The 15445-nt window shown below is 35.6% G+C and overlaps 1 protein-coding gene across 3 annotated transcripts in view; it reads left to right on the forward strand.

Moving 5' to 3' along the window:
- Positions 1 to 15445, forward strand: part of SMC6 (structural maintenance of chromosomes 6) — a 77305-nt gene that overhangs the window by 17395 nt on the left and 44465 nt on the right. For all 3 annotated transcript variants that reach the window (XM_047851350.1, XM_047851351.1, XM_047851353.1), the window contains exons 5-15: positions 969 to 1105; positions 1734 to 1795; positions 5408 to 5488; positions 6457 to 6558; positions 9403 to 9522; positions 9625 to 9723; positions 12521 to 12667; positions 12940 to 13028; positions 13208 to 13372; positions 13702 to 13880; positions 15214 to 15418. In XM_047851350.1, the coding sequence (XP_047707306.1) occupies positions 969 to 1105; positions 1734 to 1795; positions 5408 to 5488; positions 6457 to 6558; positions 9403 to 9522; positions 9625 to 9723; positions 12521 to 12667; positions 12940 to 13028; positions 13208 to 13372; positions 13702 to 13880; positions 15214 to 15418 (1386 nt within the window). The remainder of the gene's footprint in view (positions 1 to 968; positions 1106 to 1733; positions 1796 to 5407; positions 5489 to 6456; positions 6559 to 9402; positions 9523 to 9624; positions 9724 to 12520; positions 12668 to 12939; positions 13029 to 13207; positions 13373 to 13701; positions 13881 to 15213; positions 15419 to 15445) is intronic.

Here is a 15445-nt window from a genome sequence, read left to right on the forward strand (position 1 = left end):
ACTGGAGCAGGAGGTAACAAAACCCTTCAGTATGTCTACTGTAATATCAGTTTACAGTGAAGTTTATCTTGAGTATTTTTTTCTGCATTTCCTGCAGATGGGAACAGTTTGGGAATCTGATTATAAATTCATGAAAACAAGTTCTATTAAAGATTTCATTTAATTACTAGTTAAAGCAGTTTTGCATTAAAGGGCTTTAGCATTTTGGGAGATGTTCACCTGAATCAGAAAAAAATATTGATTGCTTTTACGTTTAAGGAAATTATGAGTGTGTATAGTAATATACTTCCTTAATTTTTGTTTTTCTACCAAGTCTTATTTTTTTAAAAAAAAGTAGAAAAATAAAGATTGATTTTTTTTTTCCTGTATAAAAATGTGCATGGCTATAAATGCTCTAAACTTGTTTAAAGCTTTAAAAATAATTCCTTTATAATATCAATAGAATTTCAAGAAATTCTGAGCTTCCGTTTACATTTCTTGGTATCAAATACTTTCATTTTTTTATTGCCATACATTTGAAAGATGAAAGTTGCTTCATTTGATTCTAATGTTCTTGGAAGATGTTCTTATTTCCCCATAATTGTTTCTTCATCATTCTTAAGGGATTGCTGTCAGCATGATGCTTTATTTTATAGTCAGTGTAGTATTCCATGTTGCCTATAAAAGGTGTATAACTTATCTGCATGATTTGAAACAACCAAAATTTTAATGGGTTTTATGTGACCATGGTATTTCTATTATGGATAGAATAGTCAGTATTTCCATAACTCTTATTCTCTCTTTTTTTTTTATTAGGCATGATATATTCAGCATTATTCTGTAGTAGCCTATCAGCCATCAACTACTGGTATAAAGCTACTTTTCAAATGAATTAGGCAAATTATTTTGGAGATTTTGAAAATTCTAGTAACCTAGTATTGAAATTGCACTGTACCTTCATGTGACTTACCTTAACCTTCTTGCTTTAGCTCAGCAGATATCTCAATAACATTAAGGAACAGAGGAGATGATGCCTATAGAGCAAACGTGTACGGTAACTCTATAGTTGTGCAACAACACATCAGCATGGATGGAAGTCGATCTTATAAACTAAAAAGTGAAACAGGTTTGTTATGAATGTCTTTTCATTTCATATAAAATATTAGTAAATGTTCAGTTAAACAGTGAAGTGATTGCTCAGGTATTCATCAAAAGGGCATTTCTTCCTAATTTCTTGAAACCTTTCTCATGTCAGATCATGGGTTGGTTGCATGTATGTGTACATGCACATGTTTATGTACGTACATATATACACAGAGTTGTTTCATCCCAGGACATTGGACAGCAGAACCATGATTATCAGAGTTTGGGTCCACTTGAAACAGGCTGTGCCATTTCGTCCTCACCCGCAGACCTCCTTTCACCCCTGTAGTTGCTAGCACATGTGGAAAGATGTGGTTTGCAAAAGGTGGGGAAAAGGTTCGCAAAAGGAAGAGGAGGCAAAGAGGTAGGTGAGAAGGAAGAGCAAGCATTTAGCTAATGGGAAGAAGAGAAGCACCGTCATGGTGTCCGTGCTTCTTCCTCTGTGTGCTTGGGTCATGATTACCGTAGTGGCCGGCTCTCTTAGATGCGTGCGTATTCTTGATGACATCACAAAAATAGTAATGCTTATATTGGTAAATAATTGCTTCATTTTTCTCTGTATTTTTGCCCTAAAAACAGTCTGGTCATTTGTATGTGTTTCTCTTAACCAGGCACCGTGGTTTCTACTAGAAAAGAAGAGCTGATTGCAATTCTTGATCATTTTAACATACAGGTAATTGCTAAATCTGCATTCCTGATTGATGCACTTTTTCATAAGCTGTCATTTGCAATGTCGAAAGAATTCAGATGGGCTCATATGAGTAAATTGACCACAGGAGGAACATGTACAACTATTGTTAGCGACATTGCTTAAAATTTGCAAATTCAGCGGGAGTTTTCAATGCCTAATATCACATTCGTATTTTGACAGAGCAGTCAAGAACATGTAGTCTGCACCAGTATGGGATAGAACTGATGTTCATAAAAGCTATACAGTTTCTTTGCTCTCTGTTGCCCTAGGCTCCCTAAGCTCAGTTGCTAAGTCATTATAGAAAGGAAATTTATTCCAAAAAAATAAAGCGTTTCTTTTTGTACTTTGGAGTTCTTGATCATAACTGCAGGAGGTGTGTCAAGTCCTTTCTGCTAAGATAACTTTGAGTAATTAGAAATAGAGCATGTAGTCTTATGATGTGAGCACTGGAATTGTCCTAGGCGGTCATCTGATTCACCTATATTTTGTAGGTGAGGAAGGAGCTAGAAAAAGTAAATGTACACCTACAGTCGTCTAGGCATGCTTGCTGGTAGAGCCTGGATTGGGATCCAGGCATCCCTGTTACATTCTGATGTACTACCCTGCCTTATTGCGGGACGAAGAACACCAAGACTAGTCACCAAGGGAAAAGAACAATTACAAGTCTAGGTATCTTTGCCAGTTTGGTTCAGAACAAAGCTATCCAGAAAAACTTTCTGTGATGGTAGAAATATTCTGTATTATGCTATTCAGTGGGGTAGCCACTGGCATCTTGCTCTTGAGCACCTGAAATGTGCGACTGAGAAATTGAGTGTTTGATTTTATTTAATTTACTTAAGTGTAAAAAGCTCCATGTGGGTAGTGGCTTCCATGTCAGGCAACAGAAATTTAGAAAAATACTTATTAAAATCTGAAGAAAAGCAGACACATCAAATAAATTTGAGGCTAGAATGCAGGACAATTTTAAAGCAAAATCAGGAAAACCAAACGTATATGGAATCATAGATGTTTGGGAGGATCTTGGAGGGCATCCAGTAGATTTCTCGCACTCCGTACTTACCTGTGTGGAATCCTTCACTCTTCAGCAACTACTTCTAAGTGGATTGTGACGGAGGAATCACTTCTGCCTGAAGCTTCTGATTCCTTCTGTGGACAACTCTATTTATCAGAAAGAAAAATTATGGGAAAGTTGAATTAAGCCTGTTCTCCTTGGGGAATGTAAAAACATGTTTATTTCTTTTGAAATATGTAAAGATTGTTACAACTCTTCTAGTCCTCTTCTAGTATGATGCAGTTGCTAAAGGTTCATTTATCAAAATATAGAAGGTCTAGAGCTGCACTTACCTGTATAATAACCATAGCTACGTGCGGGTATTAAGCACTTGAAATGTAGGTAGTCCAAATTGTGATGTACTATAGTGTGAGATACATATGACATTTTGAAGAGTTACTGCAAAGGAATAATTCAATTTTTATATAGGTTATATGTTAATTGATATTTTAGACTAGAAATATATTAAAATTGATTTTCCCTGTTTATTAATATCGCCACTAGCAAATTTAAAATTATCTGTGTGATTTGCATTATGTATCTATTAGACATTGGTGGCCTAGAATAACCAAGTGGGAGAATATTTAATGTCTTTAAGTACCTGATTATTTTGTCCCCTGTGCCTATTCTTCTTATCCTTTCTCTGAAGTTTACCCGTTTGTGCTTGCCTTTTGTTTGTTCTAGAGTCTCGACAGGTAAAGCTACAAGGTTCTTACATAATCCCTAGAGTAGGGTAGGAACTAGGAATCCCATTTCAAAAACAATCAAAAAGTTGTAGACAAAAGAATGTAAGTTTTGGGGCGCCTGGGTGGCGCAGTCGGTTAAGCGTCCGACTTCAGCCAGGTCACGATCTCGCGGTCCGTGAGTTTGAGCCCCGCATCGGGCTCTGGGCTGATGGCTTGGAGCCTGGAGCATATTTCCAATTCTGTGTCTCCCTCTCTCTCTGCCCCTCCCCCGTTCATGCTCTGTCTCTCTCTGTCCCAAAAATAAATAAACGTTGAAAAAAAAAAAAAAGAATGTAAGTTTTGGTGAAGTTAACTGATTCAAAGTTGGTTAAAATGTCTTGTCATTAAATAAAGACTAGCACATTAGGTCTTGTTTTTAAGAAGTCAAATGGAATGTGAAATGAAGATATAGGGCAAGCTTTGTAAAAAATATGTGGCAGTCTGTGTGGCCTACCTATACAATAGTAGTGATAAAAATAATAAAAAGTGGCATGTAGAAGTTTGTTTTTTGTTTTTTTTTTAATTTGAGAGAGAGAGAAAGTAGAGAAAGGGCAGAAGGAGAGAGAGAATCTTAAGCAGGCTTCATGCCCTGTGTGGAGCCCAATGCGGGGCTCAATCTCACCACCCTGAGATCATGACTTTGGCTGAAATCAAGAGTCAGACACTTAACCAACTGAGCCACCCAGGCACCCCTGTAGAGGTTTCTTTATAACTGCATAAATGGTTTTGTTATCTTAGAAGACCCCAAATTTTACAGATGGTAAAATGAAGGAGTTTAAAATTTTTTTCATTTATACTGGTCCTACATATTCCATAACTTTAAAACTGTATTATTTTCTAGTATGTAAATTATTTTCTTATTAATGCCAAAGACATAAATGAGTAATGACCTTGAATTTTTCTGAAGCAAGTTATATGTTTTGTAAACTTTTTCACCTGTACTTTGATGAGTTACTGTACTTTACTGTTACTTTAACCGTACTTTAACTTGCTAGTTACAGATAGTTTAATTCAAGCAATAGCTTATTTTAAATGACTCCTCCTCCAAAAGGTAGAAATAACTCCAGCATTTTGATTCATTTTATAATATCTTCATGAAGAAATAACAAATCTGAAAGAAAAATAATCACTACTTGTCATCATAATTCCTATTAGAAATAACCAAGGTGGGAGCTGCCTGGGTGGCTCAGTCGGTTAAGCAGACAGCTCTTCATTTTGGCTCAGATCATGATCTCACTGTTTGTGAGATTGAGCCCTGCGTCAGGTTCTGTATTATACTTGAGATTCTCTTGCTACTTGGGATTCTCTCTCTCTCCTCTCTCCCTGCCTCTCCCACTGTGTTCTTGCTCTCTCTCTCTCTCAAAATAAACATTAAGAAATAACAAAGTTGGACCTTTTGTATTTAGTTGGAGAAACTAACTTGCCCAGGGCAACATAGGGGGTGAGAGACAAGAACCCAAGTCAGCTGAGAGCTTTATTCACTGTTGTCTGATTGTTAACCAGTAGCATAGGAGTGATATTCTATAAAACAGGTGAAAGAAGTAACAACTTTCTAATAAAAATACTTCTTCAGAGATTTCTTGTGTCCTCATATAGTGGCAGAATAATTTTGACTATGCTATTTATTTTAGTATCATGAAATATTGAAATATTTTCCCTACATTAATAACTAACATTTTTTCTTTGTGTATTTACCCTAATAGCCTAACCTTAGCCTTCTTGATGATGCCATGGGTGAATTGTATTCTGTATTTCAGTCGGTTTATCTTAAGTCGTTAAAATGAAATAATCAGAAATAATCTTTCTTATTTATTTCAGGTGGATAATCCGGTTTCTGTTTTAACACAAGAGATGAGCAAGCAGTTCTTGCAGTCTAAAAATGAGGGAGACAAATACAAAGTAAGGAACACCAAAGTAAATATGAATTTATCAAAAAAGAATATATTTCTAGATTAAGCATATATACTGAATATAACTTTTGCTCATGTTATAAATACTGAGTTTTTAAAAAATATTTATTCTGAGAGAGAAAGAGAATGATCAGGGGTGGGGGAGAGAGAGAGAGAGAGAGAGAGAGAGAGAGGGAGAGAGAATCCCAAGGAGGCCTAGCACTGTCAGTGCAGAGCCTGGTGCAGAGCTCGAACCCAAGAGCCGTGAGATCATGGCCTGAGAGGAAATCCAGAGTCAGAAGCTTAACCAACTGAGCCACCTAGGGGTCCCTTGAGTTGTTTTTGTTTTTTTTTTTAAAGCCATTGATTTACAGTAATAGTGTAGGGCTAATTTAGGAAAGTTCTAAGTAGGTATGATAGAAATGTAATTTTCATGGTAAATTCTTGCTTTCACTCTTTGGCTCTGAATTCTGAGAGAGAACGGATTATTCTAAAATTAATCTTTAAGAAAATTAAAAGGAATGATTGGTCATGCATAACAACCTTTAAACCTTAAATTATAAAGCTAGCAAAGTATTTGACTTCTACTAAAACTTATGCTGTAACTTTTGAATGGATTTCACTATTTCCTTTTCTAAAAATTTAAGATGTGTAAAGATCAAGGATATGGATGTTTTCTCTTTTTTTCATACTTGCTTAAAGAATGAAAGAATAAGTGAACGTGAGTTTTTAAGATGGTATTATTATCACACCAAAAGTGTTTTCTTACATAGGCTTTTAAGAGTTCTTTCAAGTAAATGTGTAGATGTGAACAGAGTAAGTGAAATAAATTTGAGGTCTGAAAACATGTTCTTTTGTGTATATGTTTACTTGCTCAAGATTGTTTTTAGTGTCTTTTTACATAATTAGTCCACAATTTTTTTTTTACAGTTCATGGAAGTTTACAGACTCCTAATTGTGTTTTCCTTATTGATACAGTTCTTTATGAAAGCAACCCAACTTGAGCAGATGAAGGAAGATTATTCGTACATTATGGAAACAAAAGAAAGAACAAAGGAGCAGATAAATCAAGGAGAAGAGGTTTGTAAACACTTGATGCAAATATTTTTGAGGTCAAATTGCTATAGTACCTATAAGATAAATGGTACTGTAAAATTATATACTTATATATAAATACGTAGCTATAGAAAACTAATAGCACTTTCATGGTACTCTATGAAATATATGAAGGGTGGTTTTTATATTCAAGGTATTTTATTAGCCTTTACTTTGTTATGTAATAATGGGCATGTACACATTTTCCTCTGTTAAGTTATAAACTAGAGGACAGGGCAATATTTTACTTATGCCTGGATATATGACTTACTGGTTCTACAATAAGGTATCACTAATTCTCACTATAAGTCGTTTGAAAACTGTAGTATTTTTTATGATGGCAAAAGAAGCACAAGCCTCAAGCTGATATTAAACGTATTAAATGCACATGTAATTATATATGGTAGATAAGTATTTCATCACACTGGTAAATTGTTAACATTCATTAAGCACTGATAGCTTGGTAGCAACTGTCACATCTGAACTTGCCAGGTTAGCAGCTGTGCATATCTGTGTGAATTTGAAATTACTCAAGCCAGCGTGACTTACTTAAATTTGTTTTTACATCTGCTGTATTTTGTTTTTGTACTGTCTTCTTCAGATTCCTGAAGATCCAACCTTCTGTCTGATAATCAGAGACCTCAAAGTCATAAGGCTTACGTTTGAGCCTTTCGTCCAGTACATTAAGTCCACCAATTTTTGTGTGATTCTGTATCTTATTCTTTTGTTAGTCAGTTTCATACAACCAGTTCAGCTTTCAGCTGTTTCTTAGCTTGTGCTTTTGACACAGAATTGTACTAATGATTGATCCAGTCACCTTTAGTTAGATGTCACACTGGCCCTTTGACTTCAAGTTTTCAGGATTGCATATGTAAAATTAGGTCTGTGGTTGTATGAAAACTTAAAAAGCAAGGATGGGTATATTTATTTTTATTCCCCACATTGTCCCTTTAAACCCCAGGTATGTGGTAGTGTACAAGGAGACACTGTAAACCACAGAATTAATATAGCACACTTTCTTGGAGTATCAGTGTTATTGGGGAAAGGAAATATTTGCATATTCAGAAAAAAGTAAAAGTATATGTTACATTTATTATTTTTAAAATAATAAGTCAGGACTTTGAAGAAATTTGTTTGCTTTAGACAGTGGGGGGGGTGGTTAAACACCCACTCTCTCCATGGTATACTTTGTTATCAACTAGTAAAGATATTTTAATTATGAAGTTAAAGAAGCACTTCCCTATATCATGTAGCAGAGTTCCGTATGTATAATGTGCACTTAATAAGAACTTTTTTCTAATTAATTAATTAAATATTAATTAAATATCCTGTATTCTTAAACTCTGGATTTAAATAGCTAAATCTATAGGAAGAACTTTATATTCTCAAAATAAACTCCAAATTTGAATAACTAAATCTATAGGAAACAGTATGTGAAGGTTAGAAACTAGAAAGCATTCGGCCAACAAATAGTAAGTTCCACTGTGTGCCTCCTGGCATTGTGCTTTGTCCGTGGCCATAAACAGCCAATATATACCAGGGCTTGAGGGCTCGTGGGGTCATAGACCTAACTACTCAGCAGGAACCAGATGGTAAATAACTGAGTATGGTGGTCACTACTAAAGGACTTATATGTGACTGGGTTTGTGCAAAAGCACTTAATAGGGTATTAGTGCTGGGGTGTAGGGACTCGGGAAGGGTGGATTTGTTAAGGCTTATGTCTAAGATGAGAAATGAAGGATGAACAGTGCCAGGAGAGGGATGGTGAGAGGAGGGAAGCAGTCTCTAAGAAATAAAAATGATAGTGGAAGGGAGTCAGTGAAGAGGATAAAGTGGAAACAAAGATGAAAAGATGGGATGAGAAATGAAGTAATTTAGACCTCCCAAGAAGGCAGAAGCAAGTGGTCGCATCCAAAAGGTATAGATAGGGGGTATAGCTCAGGGGTAGAGCATTTGACTGCGAAAGGTATAGATAGATGGGGACTGGACTTCAGTGTAATGAAGCCCCCTCCTCTTCAGTGTAAGGAAGCTGTGACTGCGTTAGGTTTGTAGATAAGGCTATTGGAAGTTGGAGTTTCCATCTGATGGCCACTTAATTCCCTGAGGTAGGAGGCAGGGAGAATCAGTGAGGATTAGCGCGGGGGCATGTGTGTGAGGTGTGAAGAGAGTAATAATGGATTGAAATAATCCTGGAAATTGGGAAAGTGACTTGTAGGGACACCCTTGTAGATCTACAGCGTGAGGCCCTGGTTGAAGATGGTCAGCACCAGTGAATGGGAGAGGCCATCTATCTACCCTGGTGTACAGAATATGAAGTCTAGGAGCTACTTCAGAAGCTGTTGTAATGTCACTCTGTCTGATATTTAATGATTTCATTTACTGTTAAGCGAGAATTTAGATTTTAAAAATTGTAGCTTACTTAGCTTTTAGGAATAAATGTCTTCTACATCTTCCATTGTCTTTGGAAAGGGTGCTGGGTGTACTTTGCCCAGAAGAACAGACCATTCCGTCTCTCAGATATGGTGTCAAGAGAAGCGGGAAACTGAGTTTTTGATTTGTCTGCACTTGTGAGGTCTTAAACCCTTTGTTCCTTTGATCATCATTAGAATAGTATTTGGCCATTTTTATAGTGCAGAAATTAAGAAAATAGTTGTACCTCATCAAAGCATATCAAAGAACCAAAAGTATTTTTATTTTCATCTTAAAAGAAGACATTTCTTTGCATATCTTTTTTAATACCATTAAGGCAGTACACTTAAAAGAAATACATTTGTAAAATGTGTCTTTCTAATATCAGTAAGAAATATTTCCTTTTTTTCTTTTTTTAAGCGACTTATTGAACTAAAACGTCAGTGTTTGGAAAAAGAAGAACGTTTTCAAAGTATTGCTGGCTTAAGTACAATGAAGACTAATTTAGAATATTTGAAACATGAAATGGCTTGGGCAGTGGTAATTTTTACTTAATTACTTATTCACTTATACTTTTAATATGCAGAATATGTTTGGTTACAGTTAGTCTTCTACATGATTTACTGTGTAATTTCTTTGTAGGTCAATGAAATTGAAAAGCAATTGAATGCTATCAGAGATAATATCAAAATCGGAGAAGATCGTGCTGCTAGACTTGACAGGAAGATGGAAGAACAGCAGGTAATTGTAGTTTTTCTAATACATATTTGGTAGTTTAATCATACAAGATTACTCATATTAGACTATTTTAAAAGACTTAACAAAAGTAGAAGTGTCAACCTATATATCTGTCTGTGTGTGAATTTATTACCTAATTTATTAGGTGAATCTGACCTAAACTTTTGTTCAAGGACTATTGTGGCAACTCTCTTTTTTAAAAGAGTGTTTTATTTGGACATGATCAGCCAGTTGAGCCCAGTGATATCGCACTCTGAGCTCATGCTTGCAGACAATGGTACTTTGTTACCAACTAGAGATGCTACAGCCTGAAGCTTTTACTCTGGGTTCATTAGCAGTGGCAACATAAGAAGTCTTGAGGTGCTAGGATAATAGTGAATTAGAATAGCATTAAAGTTAAGTATCATGAAGTGTAACAATTCAAAACTGAACACAATACCCAGAGACTGCTACCATAACTTCCAGGGAACTGAAGTTTAGAGCCCAGAACCATCAGAGGAGTCCATGTAGGTAGAACACATGTGGGACAGGTTGTTAGGTCTATGAAGTTAATTTCAAGCCGAGCTCTAAGAGCCCAGGTGGAAACTATGCTATTTATGTAAGATTCAAGAAAAACCACAAGTCTTCCACTTGGGCCTAGAAGTAGAAGTTGGTTGAATGGTAAATAAAAGCAGTAATTCTCTGTTGGGGGTGTGCATGTAGACCTTTTTACCATATAGCAGATCCACTCTTTATACTTGTCTTTTCGTTCTTTTTTTTTTTAACAGCTTTATTAAGATATAATTTATATACCATACAATTCACACATTAAAAATTTACACTTGAGTGGTTTCTTAGTATTTTCCCAAGGGTATGTAGCCAGCAGTGCAGAATTCCTCACACTGTCATGCCAGAAGTAGAAGTCCTAGCCTTTTCTTTTTTATAGAAGCCCCATCTGCTCAGTGTGGCTGGCCTAACCTCATAGTATTTTGTTCTACTTACGAATTTTTGGCCCCCAAGCTTAGTTTGTAGTATAGGACGTAATATCCCCCACCTTGCTTTTTCCTGTCTCTCCTCCAAGTATGCAGATATGTTTTTCCGTTTTAAGAATTATGACATTAATCCATCAAAACAGAGATAAATATGTAAAAATAACAGAAATAAGCTGAATTTCGTACTCCCTCTTCAGGTAGTAAATGGAAGTTCAACCCACCTACTTTTCTTACCTTGGATTTTCATTTCTGCGAGAATATTCTAGAATTGTTTATTTTACCAGATTTTCCTCATCCTCACTTCTTAGCTTATCATAGTGGAGGACTTTAGGTTACTTTTCTCTTTAGATAATCTCCAATCTGAAAATGGAATCCAAGGGTGCCTGGCTGGTTCAGTAGGTAGAGCATGTAACTCTTGATCTCGGGGTTGCAAGTTTGAGCCCCACATTGGGTGTAGAGATTACTTCAAAATAAAATCTTTAAAGAAATAAAAGTAAAAATAATAAAATAAAAATGGAATCTAGTCTGAGTAATAGATGTTCACCTTTTTTCAAATGGGAAAAGGAGGATCTTGAGGCTTCATTATACTTCAGTTCTATAGGCGTTTGTCCCACTTAAGCATTTGGGCACTTTCTGGAGGGTAAGAACAATCTTATGTTATAATTGTATCCTTCCCACCATGTCTTACACAAAACCTCTCGTGTAGTGTATGCATGGTCATAGATTATAGAATAACTATTGAATGGGAGGATTGCAAAGAAATAGTGTCTACTATACTATCTGGCTCTTGCTGGAAAAAGTTTGCTGATCCCTGATCTAATAGTTCTCTTATTTGTCCCTTCTAATCCATTCCTTTTGTCAGTGCCCTGCTTTGGTCTCATTCCTTTTTGCTTTGGAATATTAACTCCTTACTGATGTTGTTTCCTGTAATTTTCCCTTCACCCTGCATGTGCTTTCAAAGTGATCTAACATACAGATTTGGTTAATGTCCTCTCTCCCTGTTGTCTGGAGGGTTAAGTTGTAAGCTGATCGTTAGGAATTCACACTCTTTGACTGTTCAGGCTCAGCTCTCACCACTACGTTCTTAGTTTAAATATTTTCATTTCCCAAAGTAGGACTAGTGTGTTTCTACATGCTTTTCCATCTGCCTCTAACACCTTTCCCCAACTTTTCTCCAGGGACATTTTGATTAATGTTTCAAGTCTCAGCTCAAATGCTACTTCTGCTTTGAAGGCATTCTTGACTTTTTCTGGCAGACCTCTAGGTTCTTTCTCTTGTGCTTCCACAGTTCTAAATAGATATAGCCTACTTAAGCTTTATTGCGTCCAAACTGTATGATCAATTTCCATGTCTGTTCTCTGATAAATTGTGCCTCTCTCCCATTTATTGTGTTACCTGAAGACCATTGTTACTGTATCTTTGTATCCCCAGAAGATAGTACTTTTGTTGGATAAAGAAATGTGGAATTAAAATTATATTTTAGAGGGCACCTGGGTGGCTCAGTTGGTTGAGGATCCAACTCTTGCTTTTGACTCTGATTGTGGGATCAAGCCCCGTGTCAAGTTCCATGCTGAGCATTAGATCTCTCTGTCTTCCTCTGACCCTCTCCTCCTCTCACACGCTCGCTCTCTCTCTCTCTCTCTCTCTCTCAAATAAAAAAATTATATTCTAGTATTTTATGTAATTATGTTTGCTTACCTGATGTCTTGAGATTATTTAGTCAGAGTGAAACCAAGTTTATTATTGGATGTGAACTATATATAACTTAAAATTTTTTTCTGTTTATTGAAGAAAATTAAAATACACTCCAAAATGTTATTTTCTTAAAGGTTAGACTTAATGAGGCAGAAAAAAAATACAAAGATATTCAAGATAAACTAGAAAAGATTAGTCAAGAGACAAATGCACGGGCACCAGAATGTATGGCACTGAAAACAGATGTTACTGCTAAGAAAAGGACCTATAACGAAGCTGAGGTGAGAGAAATTTTCCAGCCTGAAATATTAAATACTATGTATCAAATACAAATACTATTCACTTACTTTTAAAAGGAGGGGTTTTATAATTAAGTAAGATCTGTGTTGCTTACAGATTTTAAAAAATGTAAGTTTCATGTGGCCATTTATGTACTTTGTTTTAAAAATATATTTCTGCATATAGTTAGCCTCTGATTTGAAGATTTGGCAAAAGTGGATTTGAATAGGATATATATATTTATTTTATCAAAGTATGTCTTATTTTTTGTTAGGTTTTATATAACCGTTCTCTAAATGAGTATAGAGCATTAATGAAAGATGATGAACAGCTTTGCAAAAGAATTGAAGAACTAAAGAAAAGGTAAGATGGTTACTTTACATTGTGCATGATTACCTCATTTTATACAACAGTGCCCTCAGTGAAATGGAGTATCAGATTTTCCGTACTATTTCTAAAGGAATTTTATTACATTGCTTTGTGGTTTTCTAAACATTCAAGTTTTCATATAACATTTTCTATTTTGGATTATTTACTGTTAGTACCGATCAGTCTTTGGAACCTGAACGATTGGAAAGGCAAAAAAAAATATCTTGGTTAAAAGAGAGAGTAAAGGCCTTGCAGGATCAGGAAAGTTCAATCAATCAAGAGATTGAACAGTTTCAGCAAGCCATAGAAAAGGACAAAGAAGAACGGGTGAGAATTAAGTAAGTTTCAATATCCTTAGGATGATTATTTTTAATCACTTGAAAATCATGTAGTTTGGTGTTTATGAAGACAGAAAACATGTTTCATTGTTGGTTCATGTACTGAATAAGGTGTGTGTGTGTGTGTGTGTGTGTGTGTGTGTGTGTGAGAAGTTTTGATGACTTGTGATGATTTTTCTCCAGTAACACGTCATTTTCAAATAAATCTGCCTGTAGTCTTTTGGGTAGCTGGGTCATTCACTGGTAGGCAGGTGTTAGGGGGGAAAGGCTGGATATTCCTGTATAATTGTAGCACATATTTCTTCTGGTTTTTTGCTTTTATTTTGTAGGCGAGAAGAACTAGATGTGAAGCATACACTGAGCTATAATCAGAGGCAACTGAAAGAACTGAAAGATAGTAAAACCGATCGACTGAAAAGATTTGGGCCTCATGTGCCAGCTCTTCTTGAAGCAATAGATGATGCCTATAGGCGTGGGCGTTTTACCTGTAAACCCATAGGCCCTTTAGGTATTTGTCACCATTTGGTCAGGACACAAGGAACATTAGAAATAAGGTTTTATTTTCAGGAAAGGTTCTCTTGAATCTAGTTTTTTTTTTTGTTTTGTTTTGTTTTTTGTTTTTTTTTCAACGTTTTTATTTATTTTTGGGACAGAGAGAGACAGAGCATGAACGGGGGAGGGGCAGAGAGAGAGGGGGACACAGAATCGGAAGCAGGCTCCAGGCTCCGAGCCATCAACCCAGAGCCTGACGCGGGGCTCGAACTCATGGACCACGAGATCGTGACCTGGCTGAAGTCGGACGCTTAACCGACTGCGCCACCCAGGCGCCCCTCTTGAATCTAGTTTTAAAAGTGTTATCAAAGGGCTATGTAATTATATGTGGATTTTAATTGTATATATTTTAAGAAATAATAACAAAAATCACTTTAAACTTTATAATTTTCCTTTTGTATCTTTAAAGCATAAAATAGCCAAAAGCAAGATAACTTAGGAAAAGTAACTATAGAGTTGAATAATCTGATTCAGATTTTTTCCTGAATGAATGAATAAATGAGTTAACTAATTTGAATATAATTGATTAGTTGGAAAATCCAGTGACATGAAGATAGAAGAATTCTCACCACCTGAGTTTTGTGTAACTTTTATACAATGATTTATCTTTTCTTAGTTTCTATTTAGGATTGTTTCTAAGTCCTTTTTCAACTGGAAAACCTGGGTTTATTTCATTATCCCCATATATACAGAAGATTAAAAATATATACATGTCTTTTGAATTCTCCTGAGAAGTTATCTCTAATTCTGTAATATCATTAGGGGAAAATGATGCTGTAAAGATAAATGTATATATTTTATTACTAAATATATTTACTATGGAAATGTGGCATTACATACTATATTATGGTGATGTCTCTTCATGTAAATGATATGTACCTCTGTACCAGGATCTGTTTCAATGGATGAGGCATTTCTTCTCTGTTTTTAAATCCCAATGTTAATCAGTTTTACAGAAAATAATAAAGGATCTGTATGTAAACCTTTTGGTTTGATATTCAAAATGCCATTCAGAGGCTGGAATAGTATCTGATTACATAGAAAGGCCTCTGCTGATTTACATTGGAATGAGTGGAACAGTTCTTTTCATAGGATTTGATGAGTTGTCTTTCCAGTGTATCCAACGGATAAGTGGGGATTTCCCATTTAGTTAAGAGAAGATCTGTAATGTCATCTATACTTTATATGAAAATATTTTGAGGTCAATTATAAACTGTTATAAAAAGATAGTTACATTAATATTTCAAAGTAAGGATTTATGGGCCTTTTAATAATTTTCTCACTTTTAGGAGCTTGCATTCATCTTCGGGACCCTGAACTTGCTTTGGCTATCGAATCTTGCTTAAAGGGACTTCTGCAAGCCTATTGTTGCCATAACCATGCTGATGAAAGAGTCCTTCAGGCACTGATGGAAAAGTTTTATTCACGAGGGACCTCACGGCCACAGATAATAGTTTCTGAGTTTCGGAATGAGATGTACGATGTAAGACACAGGTAAGGTATCACTAGTTAAGTGCCATT

Source organism: Prionailurus viverrinus, chromosome A3, assembly GCF_022837055.1.
Source record: "Prionailurus viverrinus isolate Anna chromosome A3, UM_Priviv_1.0, whole genome shotgun sequence".
Classification (NCBI taxonomy): domain Eukaryota; kingdom Metazoa; phylum Chordata; class Mammalia; order Carnivora; family Felidae; genus Prionailurus; species Prionailurus viverrinus.